This window comes from Vulpes lagopus, chromosome 12, assembly GCF_018345385.1.
Source record: "Vulpes lagopus strain Blue_001 chromosome 12, ASM1834538v1, whole genome shotgun sequence".
Lineage (NCBI taxonomy): Eukaryota > Metazoa > Chordata > Mammalia > Carnivora > Canidae > Vulpes > Vulpes lagopus.
In genome coordinates, this window is record NC_054835.1 from 3,583,869 (window position 1) to 3,600,119 (window position 16,251).

At 39.9% G+C, this 16,251-nt stretch overlaps 1 protein-coding gene across 10 annotated transcripts in view; it reads right to left on the reverse strand.

Annotated features, from left to right (window-relative positions):
• MAPKAP1 (MAPK associated protein 1) overlaps positions 1–16,251 on the reverse strand; it is a 255,649-nt gene that overhangs the window by 49,103 nt on the left and 190,295 nt on the right. For 9 of the 10 annotated variants that reach the window (XM_041723817.1, XM_041723813.1, XM_041723816.1 and 6 more), the window contains one exon: positions 15,907–16,014. The exons of the other annotated variant lie outside the window; for it this stretch is intronic. In XM_041723817.1, coding sequence (XP_041579751.1) covers positions 15,907–16,014 — 108 coding nt within the window. The remainder of the gene's footprint in view (positions 1–15,906; positions 16,015–16,251) is intronic. 10 annotated transcript variants of the gene reach the window in all.

Consider the following 16,251-nt stretch of genomic DNA (forward strand, 5'->3'; position numbering starts at 1 on the left):
AGGATGCTAGACTATGGAGGCACACTGGTGAGGATAAGGCAGGGTTCCTGATCTTTAGGAGCTTACAAACTTGGTATTAGGAACACAAAGAAAACAGTACAAGGCAGAGAGAAGTACCCAATAAATGGTGCATGCAACAGACACTTTATATCTAAAGACATACATCTGAAGCAGAGCATGATACCAAAAGCATGTTTTTGGACCAGAAAAGTTCTAAGACTTTACATATATACCTTTACTGTTTGTATCCTTCCAGAAAGGAGTAAAACCAACCATACATCAGCACTATACCATTTGCATGTTAAAATTATTAATATATATCAACTTCACATTTAAAAACTCACTTATGTTCAAGAGAAGACGTTTTTATCTACTCAAAGTAAAAAAGAGAACAGCATGTCCTAAAAATAAACATATTTAAAAAAACCACTCCCAAACTATTAATTTAGTTGAAACACAACGCTTTGGTATTTTGTTAAATTAGCAATTAAAAAGGTCACAAGCAATTAAATGAAACAAAAGCCACACTGTGTTCATCTACATTAATGCTGAACTGGGTCTCCTCCTGAATGACAAGATAAATTGTAATGGTGCCTTCAAAGACTTCACAATGTATTTTGTCAAAGTCGGGAGTGTTAATGTCTCTATGTGCCATGGATTACCATAATGTATTGTGTCAAAACGCTCAAGCTGCAATAACTCATAGATGTATTGTGATAGATCAAATTTTGGGGTGGAGCCTAAAAGTGACTTGCGCACCAGGGTGCTCGGATTGGACTGACACCAGGCTTTGGAAGGATGAGAGAGAGCCCAAGTGCAATTTGTAAATGTTTGAGGGACAAAATTTAAGGGGGAAAGGAGTGCAGCTATCTAGAGGAAAGAATGAGAATAGAGGAAACAGGAACAACACCTATCTTAATGGCAAAACCAGGCCTGGGCAAGAGGGGATGGGAGGGAAGGAGTAGCCGGGCAAAGTTTAGGGCCTGCAGAAAAGAAAGGGGAGGGAACGGCTGAGAGAGCCAAAGGTTGGGAAGTGGTGTTTGGGACTTAATAACACTGTAACACAGAGTTCAGGGATATAGGTTCAAATCCTAACTCTGATATCAAGGGTCAAGAGTGGCTCAAAACCTTGCCCAAGATTCCATTTTTGGGAAGGGGCAGAGCTGGGACAAATCCGTTGAACTCAAGTCCACATTCCTTCTGCTGTGCTTCTCGTTCACTTCCCACCTCACTGCCTTCCTACAAGCAGCAGCAAGGAGAGAGACAGTGTAGGTAACTGTAAACTCTAAATCACTGGTTCTCAAAGTATAGTCCAGGACCCACTGGATGGGTGATCCCCAAGAACCATTCTGGGGGTCTAGAATCTCAATACTATTTTCATAATATTAACAGTGAGACATTTGCCCTTTTCATGCCTATTATCTTACAAGGGCACAAAGTAATAATAAGTGCACAAGTTCAATGATATGGTTCTGATTCCACATTGGAACTAACCTTTAAGAATCAATCACTTGAGTTTTGGTATATTAATGAAAATTAATGTCCACTGTTCTCTGAAAAGGCTACTAAAATACTCCTATCTTTTCCAACCACATATCTGTGTTAGGCCAAATTTTCTTCATATACTTTAACTGAAACAATATAGTAGACTGAATGTGGTAGATATGAAAATCAAGATGTTCTATACAGCCAGACATGACAGAAATTTGCAAAAATATATATAAAACAGTGCCACTGGTTCAGGTGACTGGTCAATAATTTATCTTCCTGATGGAACAAAAATAAACACTCTTCAGAGAAAGAAAATGGAAAACAAAACAAAACTAAAAGAAAATATAGCTATTTTTAATAAAATTTTATGTTTAGATGTAGTATTTTAAAAGTTCTCAGTGTTTATTCTTAATAAGTAGATGTAACCCAATAAACAAAAGCTCTTTAGGATCCTCAATAATTTTTAAGAGTGTAAAGCAGTCTAACACCAAGAAGCTTGAGAGTCACTGCCTTTACTGGTTCTTATGCCATGTTTTTCACTGTCCCTGGACATTCATTTGGACAATCGTGATGAGACATGGAAGTATAGTTACAGCTATGCATGTGCTATATACCTGACAATAAACACAAATAGAAAGCTTAGGTACAAATTACAAGGGTAACAGGCTTGCTCTGAGGTGATCAGACCAAGGCTAATTATAACTAAAATTGTTTTACATTTAAAAAGTGTTTTCAGGGGCAGCCCAGGTGGCTCAGCGGTTTAGTGCTGCCTTCAGCCCAGGGCGTGATCCTGGAGACCGGGGATCGAGTCCCACGTCGGGCTCCCTGCATGGAGCCTGGTTCACCCTCAGCCTGTGTCTCTGCCTCTCTCTTTCTTTCTGTGTGTGTCTCCCATGAATAAATAAATATATAAATCTTTAAAAAAATAAAAAATAAATAAAAAGTGTTTTCATATATGTGATTTCACTGAAACTGAGGGAGACACTTAGAGGTACGTACACGACCTCCTTTCAGACAAATGGGAACTAACCATTAAATCAAGGCTCAGATGAACTGACTGTGCTACCAGCAGATGTCTTATGTTCATAGATACAAACTACACAAAACTTCAAACTTCATTTAATGGTTCAGTGAATCTTAGACCAAGTTAAAAAGCTTGAATCTTGTTATAAGTTAAAGCATTTTCAATCTCTCTTCTCTGAAAAGATCTATGCCAACTCTAGAACTCAACTAGAAGACGATGGACCTTGTTACATCCTCACCTTTAAATTTTCTGTAGTGTGATGATGTGGTTGACTAATTCTAGCAGGTTCACAAATGGTCACCCAGCACCAACCACAGCTGTAGGACTGTGCTTGTGCTTCAGGAACAGAGAAGAATGGCAGGATTCTCAGATGATAGAAAGGGGACAGGAAATCCACAGAGGGAATAGTATGAGAAAAATAAGTTCACAAGGTGGGAGCACATATATAGGGAATGGCAAGTGTTCACATTTGGTTGGAGCAAAGAGTGTGTGAAGGGGAATAGTAGAAAATAAAATGGTCAGAGGTAGAGGGGGATAAATTCTTCAAAGGCAGAGACAGTACCCGTGTCAGGACCTGGCACACAATAAAATACTGCTGTACAAATAACTGACTAAATGAAGAGGAAATAGGGGTGTCTGAGTGGTTCAGTCAGTTAAGTGTCCAACTCTTGATTTCAGCTCAGGTCATGATCTCAGGTCTTAAGATCAAGCCCCTCATTAGGTTCTATGCTGAGCAGGGAGTCTGCTTGAGGATTCTCTCCTTTTCTCTCTGTTCTTCCCCTCCGTACACATGTGTATTCTTCCCCTGACCCCTGTCTCTCAAAAAAAATAAATCTTAAAAAAAAAAAAGAAAAAATAAACCATCTTTGCCCTACTTTTTTTTTGTAAATTTATTTTTTATTGGTGTTCAATTTGCCAACATATAGAAATAACACCCAGTGCTCATCCCATTAAGTGCCCCCCTCAGTGCCCGTCACCCAGTCACCCCCAACCCCCCGCCCACCTCCCCTTCCCCCACCCCTAGGTTGTTTCCCAGAGTTAGGAGTCTTCCATGTTCTGTCTCCCTTTCTGATATTTCCCACTCATTTTTTCTCCTTTCCCCTTTATTCCATGTCACTATTTTTTATATTCCCCAAATGAATGAGACCATATAATGTTTGTCCTTCTCTGAAGGACTTATTTCACTCAGCATAATACCCTCCAGTTCCATCCACGTCGAAGCAAATGGTGGGTATTTGTTGTTTCTAATGGCTGAGTAATACTCCATTGTATACATAAACCACATCTTCTTTATCCATTCATCTTTTGATGGACACCGAGGCTCCTTCCACAGTTTAGCTATTGTGGACATTGCTACTAGAAACATCGGGGTGCGGGTGTCCCGGCGTTTCATTGCATCTGTATCTTTGGGGTAAATCCCCAGCAGTGCAATTGCTGGGTCGTAGGGCAGGTCTATTTTTAACTCTTTGAGGAACCTCCACACGGTTTTCCAGAGTCGCTGCACCAGTTCACATTCCCACCAACAGTGCAGGAGGGTTCCCCTTTCTCCACATCCTCTCCAACATTTGTGGTTTCCTGCGTTGTTAATTTTCCCCATTCTCACTGGTGTGAGGTGGTATCTCATTGTGGTTTTGATTTGTATTTCCCTGATTCTACCCTACCCTATCTTTTTTTCTCCCCCAAAGTGGGGCTTGAACTCACAATCCTGAGGTCAAGAGTTGCATGCTCCACCAACTGAGCCAGCCAGGTACCCCTGTCCTACTCTATCTTGATGCCTTATTGCTACTCTCCACAAGGAACAATTCCTGCTTCAGCTAAACTGGACTTTGCTCAGGTTATACCATTTGGCCAGAATGTCCTTCCCATTTCTTAAAATGTATATACATCAAGGTCTATTCCAGAATATTCACTGATCCGTCTCCTGAAACCTTATAGTCTGAGGCTCTAATGATAAGTATGATAAACATCTGTACTCCCCTTCTATACTATAAGTTCCTTTGAGTGCAGGAGCATTCTATCCTACAGAGCACATAGTAGGTATTCAATAAATGCTGTTGGTGATAGGAACGAAGTTTGATGCAACACTCATTAACCATAATAGTATCCAAGTTTGTATACCATCCCTGTATTTACGTTGGTTAATAGAACCTCATACACCATTCCTAGTTTTCCATTCAGACAACCCACCAGACTGAGGTCCTGTCTCAGTAACTACAAGAGCAGCTAACATTTACTGAGTGTTTACTATATGCCAGACACCATGCTCAGCACTTTAAATACACTACCTCATTTAATTTCCCCAGTGCTCTTTTGTTGTGTAGTATTCACGTTTTACAGGTGAGGAAAATGAGGCTTGCAATGTCATCCTGCTAGTACAGCCATACAACTAGCATAAGCTGGAACTTTGAAAACCCATGTCTGAATAATTCCAAAAATGTGCCCTAAACCAACACATAACCCTTCGAGTAGAAATGTTCCTCGGATAGGCTGTGAGTGTGCAACTCCATGGGCCATAACAATATCTAAGGAAAACACAACCATGCCTGGCCTTTCCAGAATAAGGAATCAAGGATAAAACCTAATTCTCTCTGCTCTCTGTGTAAGACTCAAAGCTAGCTGCATAAGTGAGTGGAAGAGAAAAACTCTCCCTTTGCTATCTACATCCATCACATTTTTTTCCCCCAAAGGCCTTTAAAGTCCCTAAAGCTTCATAAGCCCTAAACTTCTCTTCTATTAAACACTTCCCTTTGGCAACTAGTCATTTTTCTAGTCTCTAAAAAATAATCAATAGGTGATATATACTATAACACACACATGCGTGCATGCATGCCCTCTGCAGTAATCTTACCAAAGCCATCAGGATCACATAGTAGGATATGCCCTTCACTGAATGTTCCATGCTACGACCAGGGTAGGGATCCTTGCTGTCAGGGCCTGATTAAACTCTTGGAGTCAGAGCCTTTCCACAAGGAGATTTCAGACCCTCAATAAATCAGGGTAATCTTGTTTTATGAGATAAACAGAAAGAAACAGTTTCCGGTTTGTAGAATTTCTAAAAAGAGCAGAACACAGAACCAGGGTCATTAGGCTCTGCTTTCTAGATCCTGTGCATCCCTCAGTCTTAACTTTCAGCACTCTTGCCCTTGCTCATTTCACTCCATTCTGTTCATTACCAAACAGGTCAAGCTCCTTCTCAAGCCTTGAGATGAGCAGTCCCTTGGACTGAAACATTCTTCCCTCACTCACTAACTCTTTTTTCTACTTCCTCAAGAAGTTTTCTCCTTCTCTTACCAGCTCCTGCTAGCTACCTTTTTTTTTTTTTTAAGATTTTATTTATTGATTCATTAGAGGGAGACAGAGAGAGAGAGAGAGAGAGAGAGGCAGACACACGGGCAGAGGGAGAAGCAGGCTCCACGCAGGGAGCCTCACTTGGGACTTGATCCCAGGTCTCCAGGATCACGCCCTGGGCCAAAAGCGGTGCTAACCGCTAAGCCACCCAGGATGCCCATAGCTACTTTTTTATACCCTTAGTAGTACCTATCACTGTGAGCTCCATAATGTGGAGCTCCTCTCTACTGTCTCAACACAGTGGCTGGCCTTAGAGGAGGGCACCATCAATGTTTAGGGGATAAATAAACAAATGTGTGCCAAGAATGAAACTAATCACCTTTTAGAGGATAAAGCGGGACCATCCAAGGGTCTAGACCACTGGTTCATTATAGGTTTGCTAAGTTAGGTTGATGACAGAATTCTCATCACTTCCTCTTCCTGCAATGTATCTTTGTTACCTTGTTTACTGGGTGAAACACAGTAAAAGGAGCCTGGGCATTTTTGACAACTTCCATGACAAAGTATCTAAGAACTGTAATATTTGATCAACACTGAGGTGCCTCTCTCTCTCTCTCTCTCTCTCTCTCTCTCTCTCTGACTCCAGAGTCAGAGACTGAGGGCACACATGCTAGAAGAACCCCACCTCCTATCAGGGAATCACTGAGGAAATGTCACCTGATGCATTACCAAACCATTAGTCAGGGGCTGCAGGGCAGATTCTGGGGCCAGGAGCCTACCAGAGGGATGCAAATCCCTGTGCCCTCACTTAGAGCCCATACAGGGTTTGTGGCTCGTCAAACATGTTTCCTTACTGCTTTAATGTACCAGTGTATCGCTTAATGAAAGTTCTTAATTGTAATTCAATTAATTACATACACAGAGTCCCCAATTACATTTTCCAATAAGACATTGGCTGTGGTACAGGTCTAAATGCACTTAACCAATTTCAATATATTAAGACCAATTTCCCTTGAATACTAATTACTACCTAATGATAAAATGAAAAGGGGGGAACTTTCAAGAAAGGGAGAGGGAAAAGTGCAATTCAGACATTCATTACTAAAGAAGGAGGTGTGGACAGGGCATGAGTCTGCCTCTGGACTAGGTCAGCACTGATTTTTGCCCCAGGTACCATGTTCCCTTGGTGCTGGCCATTGTCAAAGGGGCCTGCAGGAAGTCCGAGAGCTAGTGAGAAAACTGGAGTAACAGGGAGGGGAAAGCCACCACACACGTGCACTGGCCATGGTGACTAGGCCAGTTGCGTGCTGTCTTGGGCACACAAACAAATACTGGGCCTGGCCAGAACCTGCACTGTGCATACACCTCACCCTGTGCTCTTAGCATACACGATATCACCCTAACAGCCCTACAGGACAGAGGTTACCATCACACTCTTCAGGTGGGAAATGACGTTCACAGAGAACAACTAGCCCATGGTCACACAGTGCCTGCAAACATCTGGCCTTTTTCATTACAACATGTGACCGACCAACAGCCGACGTTAACCAGAAAGCAAGAGGTGCCAACACTCAGGTATTCTTACACTGGGGACAATATTTCTGTTTTATTTAAATTCTGTTAGCATGCAGCAAAGCAGGGGTGCTATTATCCATATCTACATGGAAAAATCCTCACCCATACAAAAATTCCTTAGAGTGAACACTTCTCCCCCACCAAAGCCAGATACGTAACTGGCTTTCAGCAGTAATTCAACCTAAAATCTGAACCATGTATACCGCAGGTCATTTCTATTTGTAAACAGAGTTATTTGCATGATTACATTTTCTCTTGCATTTGAAGACTGCTGTTGCATTATAATAAAAGAGGCTTAAAGCCTGGGTATTTAAATCACATGACAGAAATTAGAGAGATTAGTAATCTGTAGCTAAAGAAAGCCTCCAGAAGCCAAATGGAACCACCAGGGAGTCTCCAGGGCTGGCACAGAGCACAGGAGGAGGGATTAGCCCACTATGATTAAGCACCATGCAGAGAAACTAGAAACACATCAGGATTAGCAAACAGTCATTCACTGCCTATGGTTGCTTCCTGCCTTCCTTTTATATTTAGTAGTACTGGGGGGGAGGCAATGGGTGGGGGCAGAAGCCTAAGTACCTCCATGAAGAAACATGAGAGTAGATTCTCACCCAAATCCCAAATTGTTTTTAAAAGCTATCACGTACTTGCCCCCTGGAGCCCTAGTGAGAAGCCTCCTTGATGCCAGGGACTCAGAAGGCTCACTCCATCCAGGGTAATGAACCATACCTGGCCAGAGGCACCCGCATGGTCCCTGCCCTGGGGCGGAGTGGTAGTGGTCACAGTCCAGTGTGGGGGTGGGTCAATCCATCACAGGAGTCAGTGGTCAGACTGGGGAAAGGAGAGACTCTTCCTGAGCACAGGAAGCTGCCTCCTCTTCTGGTCTTCAAGGGGGAAACTAAAGGAACTAGAAGAGGCCTCCCATAGACTGACACCCAGAGATACTCTCCCCAGCACATGACTGTCCACCTTGAGCTGAGACTTCCTCAGCATAGCCTTCCTCAGGATAGATTAAGGGAATTGAGGACTTCAGTAAAGCACTGAAATAATGGAAGATCTCCTTGAAAAGGAAAGGAGATCAAAGGAAGTGGAACTGATATCTAGAGAACCACCAAAGCCTCTTGGTATGATAACTTCTACTCAGGAAATAAAATAATCAGATTCAACTTTGCACTAAACTTACTGGACATAAGACAGTTTTCCAAGCCTCCCACCCCTGATTATTATTCATGTGATCATGTGCATGCCTCTGCTTCTATAAAATAATGATGACGAGCACAGTGACCTAAAAGGTCATTATAATGAAGGTACTTGTATCTCATTTAATCCTCAAAAAACCCTTGTGAAAGATTCAACCACCTCTATTTACAGAGGAAACTGAAGCTCAGAGAAGTGACATGATTTGTCTGATGTGAGAGGCTGCAGAGAGACAGTGCTTTTAAAGGACAGCGCTTTTGAAAGACTCTGGAGTGGTCAGAGAGTAAAGATACAGTGTCTGACATTTTGCTGGTACTCTGTAAAGCCAGTTTAATTTCAGACCTGTTTCCCTGATGATGGAAAATTCCTGAGTTTCTTTCTGAAAGTTGTGGAAAGAACACGTTGGTTCATGCTGCACTTTTCTTCTAAGAAGGACCTGGATGGACTACCTACATATAATCAGTGGATAAGAGAAAAGGTCACTGGCAACATTTGGCACAAAAGGAAATTGAGGCTCAGTTTGGTGCCAGGATTTATATAGATGCTTGGACAAGAGTGGAAGTCTTCTAACGTTACATCCTCTCTATAATGTACTCATGCCTCCTTCTGGTCTGATTCCAGCTTCTGGCAGGCAGTTGGCTGAAGGATGTAGTAGATTATCAGACAAGAATCCAAACTGGAAAGCTCAAGGACTTTGGCTTGTCATTTTCTTATTTAGGCCAAGATCCAAGCACAAATATTAGCTTTCAGTCCCTAGACAGAAACTCTTGTCATATCAGCTTCATTATTAGCAAGCTTCTCTCATTGTATAGAAGACAATTGTCATCACAATTCTTAGGATTGAAAATTTAGGTTATTTTACCAATAATCTCACGGTGGGCTTTGGAATCAGCTGACTTAGAACTCTGGTTCCATCATCTGCTGGCTAGCTAACTTTGCACAAGTCACAACCTCTCTCCACAATTAGAACAGTATCTTATAGGGTGGTTGTGAAAATTACAAGAGAGTGTTTGCAAAATGTCTAGGATAATGCCTTACAATAGAAGGCCTGAATAAGTAATTTAAGAAACATCTTTTTTTTGTTTTTAAGATTTTATTTATTTACTCATGAGAGACACAGAGAGAGGGAGAGACATAGGCAGAGGGAGAAGCAGGCTCCATGCAGGGAGCCTGATGTGGGACTTGATCCCGGGTCCCCAGGATCACACCCTGGGCTGAAGGTGGCGCTAAACCGCTGAGCCACCCGGGCTGCCCAAGAAACATCTTTTGATGTGGTTGATCGATATAAAAAGTTATGACCATCCCTCCTTGGAAGAAAAACTGAAAGGCTTATATCCACTCTTATGGCAGTATGCTCAATCAAATGGTTTTACTTACAAGGTACACATCTCTTTTGGGACACCAAAGCACATTTGCTGGAAAGTACTTTGCTTCTAAGGTCTCTGGTCTTATGACACAGACTTACGGATTTGTCTGCCCTCCACTCCCCTTCCTCCCTCCATTCTGTATCAGTTCTTGCCCCCATCATACACCTTCTTGAGGGCCCCAGCAGGTCTATGATTCCAGACCTCCACATCTGTGGCCCATCTGCTCTGTCAGCCACAGAAGGCTGTTTTCATTATTTATTAATTATAGCTAACTTTTATTGAGTGTTTATTATGTGCCAGGCATTGTTCTAAGAGCTTTATGATTATTAAAATTCACTGAATCCTCTCAACCTTATGAAGGCAGATAAACCCAAGAGAGGCTAAGTAAATTGTCCAAGGTCACACAGTCAGTAAGTGACAGGGTCAGAATATGAACCGAGGCAATCTGGCTCAATAGCGAAGTCTCTTAAACATTGCATAATAGATGCTCATAATTCAGTTCACTTCTAAAATGGCTTTATGGACAGCAAGCCTGTCCTGATCAAACATACCAATAGAAGAAAAAAAATTCTATTTCTGAACTATTTTTGTCTCAATCCAACTTCCTAATACGTAGCTATGGGAGAACAATATTTGTTTCTTCATTGGAATTTCTATTTAAAATTAAGCAAAAGATTAAAAACCTTCTCTAGAAAAGAAATAAATTGCTTTTATAATTTACTTCCATTTTACAAATATTAGTTATAATATTCTACTGATTCCAAACCACTGACTGCCTTGTGTCCTTTGTAAATGCTGGTAAGGGCTTCTTTTACAAACATAGTGATTTTGACTCAGAGTGAGAAAGCTGGAATTTCTTGCAAATCCTTTAAGATGGGGGTGCTGAGGCTCACAGATGTCAGACAATTTATTAAAACTATGCTCATGCTTACAAGTGGAGTGAGAATAAGAGCCTCAGATTTCAAAGCTTTATCTACCAATCCTCATAGTGTCTCTTTTCTAGGACGAGAGATAAGCCTCATCTTTAAAAAAGAAAAAATAAAAATTAAAAAAAAAAACTAATTTGAAATCACAGTATACTATGATATACTGTGGTACAGTTGAAAAAGGTTGAATTTACACTTATGTGTACATTACACACATGTGGATTAATGTGGAATAATTTCTACAAATGTATTGTTAAAATGATAAAAGAAGGGGCGCCTGAGTGGCTCAGTCAGTTAGCATCTGTCTTTGGCTCAGGTCATGGTCTGAGGGTCCTGGGATCAAGTCCTGCATCAGGCTCCTTGCTCAGCGGGGAGGCTGCTTCTCCCTCTATCACTCCTCCCTGCTTGTGCTCTCTCTCAAATAAATAAAAAATTTAAAAATGATAAAAGAAAAAATGAGAACACTAAGTAAGTTTGTCTTCATTTGTTTCTAAACAGGGAAGTACAGATGTGCACACATTTGTTGTATATATGTGTATGTGTGCACACACATACATTGTATATGTGTGAGCATATACATGCATGTGTGGGTATATCCTCACATCCTTATACAGAGTATGCTTGCATATACACAGATGATCCCTGGAAAGATACAGAAGAAAATGGAAACAACTGTTGTCTCTGGAAGGAGAATTAGGAGAGAGAAGAGAGATGAAGTTTTCATCACAGATAGTTTGTTATTTGAGCAATTTTTTTTTAACATGGATAAGTATTACCTGTCCAAAAAACTTATCAAGACGCTAACAAATAACATTTCATCTTAATCATATAACAAGGAGTCAACATTCTGAAATAGAATCCACTACAGAGTTCCTATCTGAATTAGTTTCCCCAGTTTGTTTTAGAGGAGATTCTTAAAAGAATGAAAGAAGATGATAGGGAGGGAGGAATTATCCATTTAAATCAGGTAAAAAAATATAGATAAACAAGTTACAAAGGGGTGTGTTGTTATAATTCTCCCTTTGGTGTGCCATAGTGTAGTACTATATATATGGTTTGAGAATTCAATTTCGTAAGTACTGTTAAACTAAGAGCTGGTCTCATTATGTAATTTTTATTGCTTCTTTGGTTTTTCTTCATAGAAAGTCATGCATGCTCATCACAGAAACTCTGGAAAGTGTAAGTAAAGTATAAAGAGGAAGGAGAATTAATTACTCAGAATCTTGTCAGAGATAACCACTATTACTATTTTGGCATTTTCATTTTATTCTTTTTGTTGTTGTTGTTGTTTTTACATAGTTGATATTAGTCCTTATGTGTTATTTTTGTATCCTTGACATTTTTCCTCCTTAATATAACATCAAAAGTTATTTTTCCCATTATGAAAACTCTTGGTAAATGCAATATATAATGGCTGAATAATATCCAACATCTCCTGAGATGATTATTAATCTGTTATTGTGGCAAATTATCTTAACTGTTTTTTTCTTTTTTTGAAGTAGGTTCCATGCTCAGCATGGGGCTCTAACTCAACCATGAGGTCAAGACCTGAGCTAAAAGTCGATGCTCAACTGAGTGAGCCATCCAGGCAACCCTTGACTGGGTTTTTCTAATGTCACACTAACCTTGTTACTCTCTGAATAAATCCAACTTGGGAATGCTCTATTATTCCCTTAATATAATACTGGATTTAATTTAAGATTTTGTTTAGGTTATTTAAGTTTTTGTGTTGCAAAAATTTAATAGTGTCTATTTAAATTTTCTGTGTTGCATTGTCTTTAATAGGGTTTGGTAACAAGACTGAGATAGTCTCTTAAACTGAAATGGAGAGTGACACTTCTTTTTCTATTCTTTGGAACAGCTGATGTAAGACTGGAGTAATTTCTTCCGTGGGTGTTTGGTACAACTAGCTAGCAAAATAAATTGGGCCTGAATTTTCTTTGTGGGAAGGTTTTTAATTGTGAACTCAATTTTCAAAATAGTTATGAGTATATTCAAGGTTTCTATTTCTTCTTGTGTCAATTTTGGCAAATTGTCATTTTTTTAAAAGGAATTTGTCCTTTTCATCTACATTTTCACAATTTTTAGTATGGAGGTTTTCAAAATAATTTCATGTTGTTTAATAACCGTACGTAGATCCTTGGCAATAAAAGTATACCTCTATTTTAATTTTATTACTATTTGTTTCTATTATTTTTCTTCCTTGTCTTTAATATATTTCATCAGAGGTTTAGTAATTTTTTTAAATTTTATTTTATTTATTTATTTTTTTAAATCTTTTTTTTTTTTTTTTTTAAGAATTTTATTTTATTTATGATAGTCACAGAGAGAGAGAGAGAGGCAGAGACACAGGCAGAGGGAGAAGCAGGCTCCATGCACCGGGAGCCCGACGTGGGATTCGATCCCGGGTCTCCAGGATCACGCCCTGGGCCAAAGGCAGGCGCCAAATCGCTGCGCCACCCAGGGATCCCTCGTCAGAGGTTTAGTAATTTATTAATGTTTTCTAAGAACTAATTTTTGGTTTTGATGTCCTTAAATCTTCTAATTCATTAATTTATGCTCTTTATTACTTCCTTCCTTTAATTCTCTTTAAGTTTCTTTATTTTGTTTCTTTTCTAATTTCTTGAGCTGAATGCTTATTTATTATATTTTGGCCTTTCTTCTTTTGTAATATATGAATCTGAAAGCTATAAAATTTCCTTTACATAGAGCAACCCTCAAGTTCAGATGATATCCGGGTAAAATTATTCTTAGGTATTAATCTCAGTTCTTTTGGTTCAACCTTCTCCCACATATAGGCCATTAATTATTTTCTATCTTGTGCTTTCTGATAACTTTAGGGTGATGATTTGTAGATTTTAATGAGCTTTTTAAGTTACCTTCATTGGGAGAATTTGTTCAAATTACTTGGTCTGCCTTTACCAAAAGGTGATGCTCTGTGCAATTTTTTAAAGTATACATATACACTTCATCTAACTACTCTTCTAGTGTTAAATAATATAAATATCTAACAACTATCATTATACATATATACTTATTGCATTTTAGATTTTTTTCTCCTTTGGACAGATTTCCAAAAGCAGAAATGCTGGGGAAAACATTTTTATGTTTCTTGATTCTCACAGTTACATTAACTCGTGCTAGTCACTGGTGTTTGAATATGTCTATTTCTTTCCAGTCATATGGGCTCTTTTTTTGAAATACCTGGCTTATTTGATAGGTGAAGAGTATTCCATTGTTGCTTTAAAATGTTTTTATCTGGGATCCCTGGGTGGCGCAGCGGTTTGGCGCCTGCCTTTGGCCCAGGGTGCGATCCTGGAGACCCAGGGTCGAATCCCACGTCGGGCTCCCGGTGCATGGAGTCTGCTTCTCCCTCTGCCTATGTCTCTGCCTCTCTCTCTCTCTCTCTCTCTCTCTGTGACTATCATAAATCAATTAAAAAAAAATAAAATGTTTTTATCTTATGTTGTTGATAGGGATAAACATTTTTTATTATTTATTTGAATTTTTTACCATTTGGGAATCCTCTTGATTTTTATTTCTTTGTATATTTATATAAGATACTTATAATTAGCTGCAGACTGTGGGATACCAACTTTTTCTGCCCTTTAGATTGTGTTGCTAAATGCAAAGATCATGTTTCACCATCCTGGTAAAATTTGTGCATGAGTCTTCAACAGAGGCTGTCAGGGCCCCGTGGTCAGAGAGTAGCAAGCTGGTCTTGCTGAGAGGGTCAGTGGCATTACTAAACACTGCCGTTTATTCATTCAGTCAATCTACATTTACTAAGATCCTACAGTACTGGCCTATAGTGGATAATGAGTGAATATTTGCTGAAATAATGAGGGACAACATGGTACGGGTCAATGACACTCTCACAGACCTAATAACCTAGTGGGGGAGACAGACAACAAATAATCATTGAGAAAAAAAATATAATTATAAAGAGAACTATATATAATGAAGAAAAAGTAGTATACTCTATGACAGAATAGAACAGGGTACCAAGTGAGGAATGGATCAGGTTCAGGTAAGGGGAGTAGGGGGATTAAAGGTGGCCTCTTTGAAGGACAAACATTATATGGTCTCATTCATTTGGGGAATATAAAAAAATAGTGAAAGGGAATAAAGGGGAAAGGAGAAAAAATGAGTGGGAAATATCAGAAAGGGAGACAGAACATGAGAGACTCCTAACTCTGGGAAACGAACTAGGGGTGGTGGATGGGGAGGTGGGCGGGGGATGGGGGTAGCTGGGTGACAGGCACTGAGGGGGCACTTGATGGGATGAGCACTGGGTGTTATTCTATATGTTGGCAAATTGAACACCAATAAAAAATAAATTTATTAAAAAAAAAGGTGGCCTCTTTGAAGATGTGACATGTGAATTGAGACAAAGGATGAGAAACAGTTAACCAGAGTGGGGGAAAGTGTGCTCCTCACAGAAGAAACAGCCTGTGTAAGCAGGAACGACAGTGGAGTTGGCTACCATAATCTCGGTTTTTACATTCTTGTCCCCTAAGTTAGTGGGAGCACAGAAGAGGGAGTGGCAAAGATTCACAACACAGAAACTAAAGAAGAAAAAAATTGAAGTTTTAAAAAGGCATACAGCATAGCTCTAGGAACCATTACACTGCTTCTTGCTAATGAGTATGCAAACAGAATTTTCTAAAACTTAAAGTCATGGTAGTGATACTGACAAGGCCAGTTGTTTTATATACAAAATAGTCCTTAGAAAAGGCCTCGTATTTATCTTTCAGCTGTTGTTTCCAAGGCTGCTCTTAACTTAGGAAGACACCGCTTACCAGAAAAATATTAATCACAGAGTGCTAAACAGGATGCAGACATTTTACCAAAATGCATAAAATCAATCATTTCATTTTGGGACACACTTTTGGCACAAAGGCTGAGATCTACCTTGGAAAACCGAGTCATTTCAAATCTGCCTGGCGAAGCCAGACCAGTGAGTATTCCCGAACACAGGACTCCTACGCATGTTTGCAACGGACAAAGTGGGCATGGAGCGAGGAGGCCAACGTACTGTTCTCGCGGACCAGGCAGAACTCCCATGCGCTCTGGCTCTCCAAAGTGCTCTCCAGGTCGACGGCGACATTGGGCTCACTCTGCTTCTCTAGGCGGTACTGAGGGCCTGGAAGATCAAAGGGGCAGGAGGGGGGAGGAAGTCTGAAACAATGAATTTAGCATTGAAAAAACACCATATACTGGCTGAAAAGCTGGTAAAGCATTAGAAAAACACTGAAGTATGTCTGAGGGGTCTAGCTATCCAAGATGGAAGAGTTTGGAGTTTTTCTCTGTAAGGTTTTTTTTGTTTTGTTTTGTTTTTTCTGTAAGGTTTTATACACTGTTCTATTTTCCTCTGTTTTTG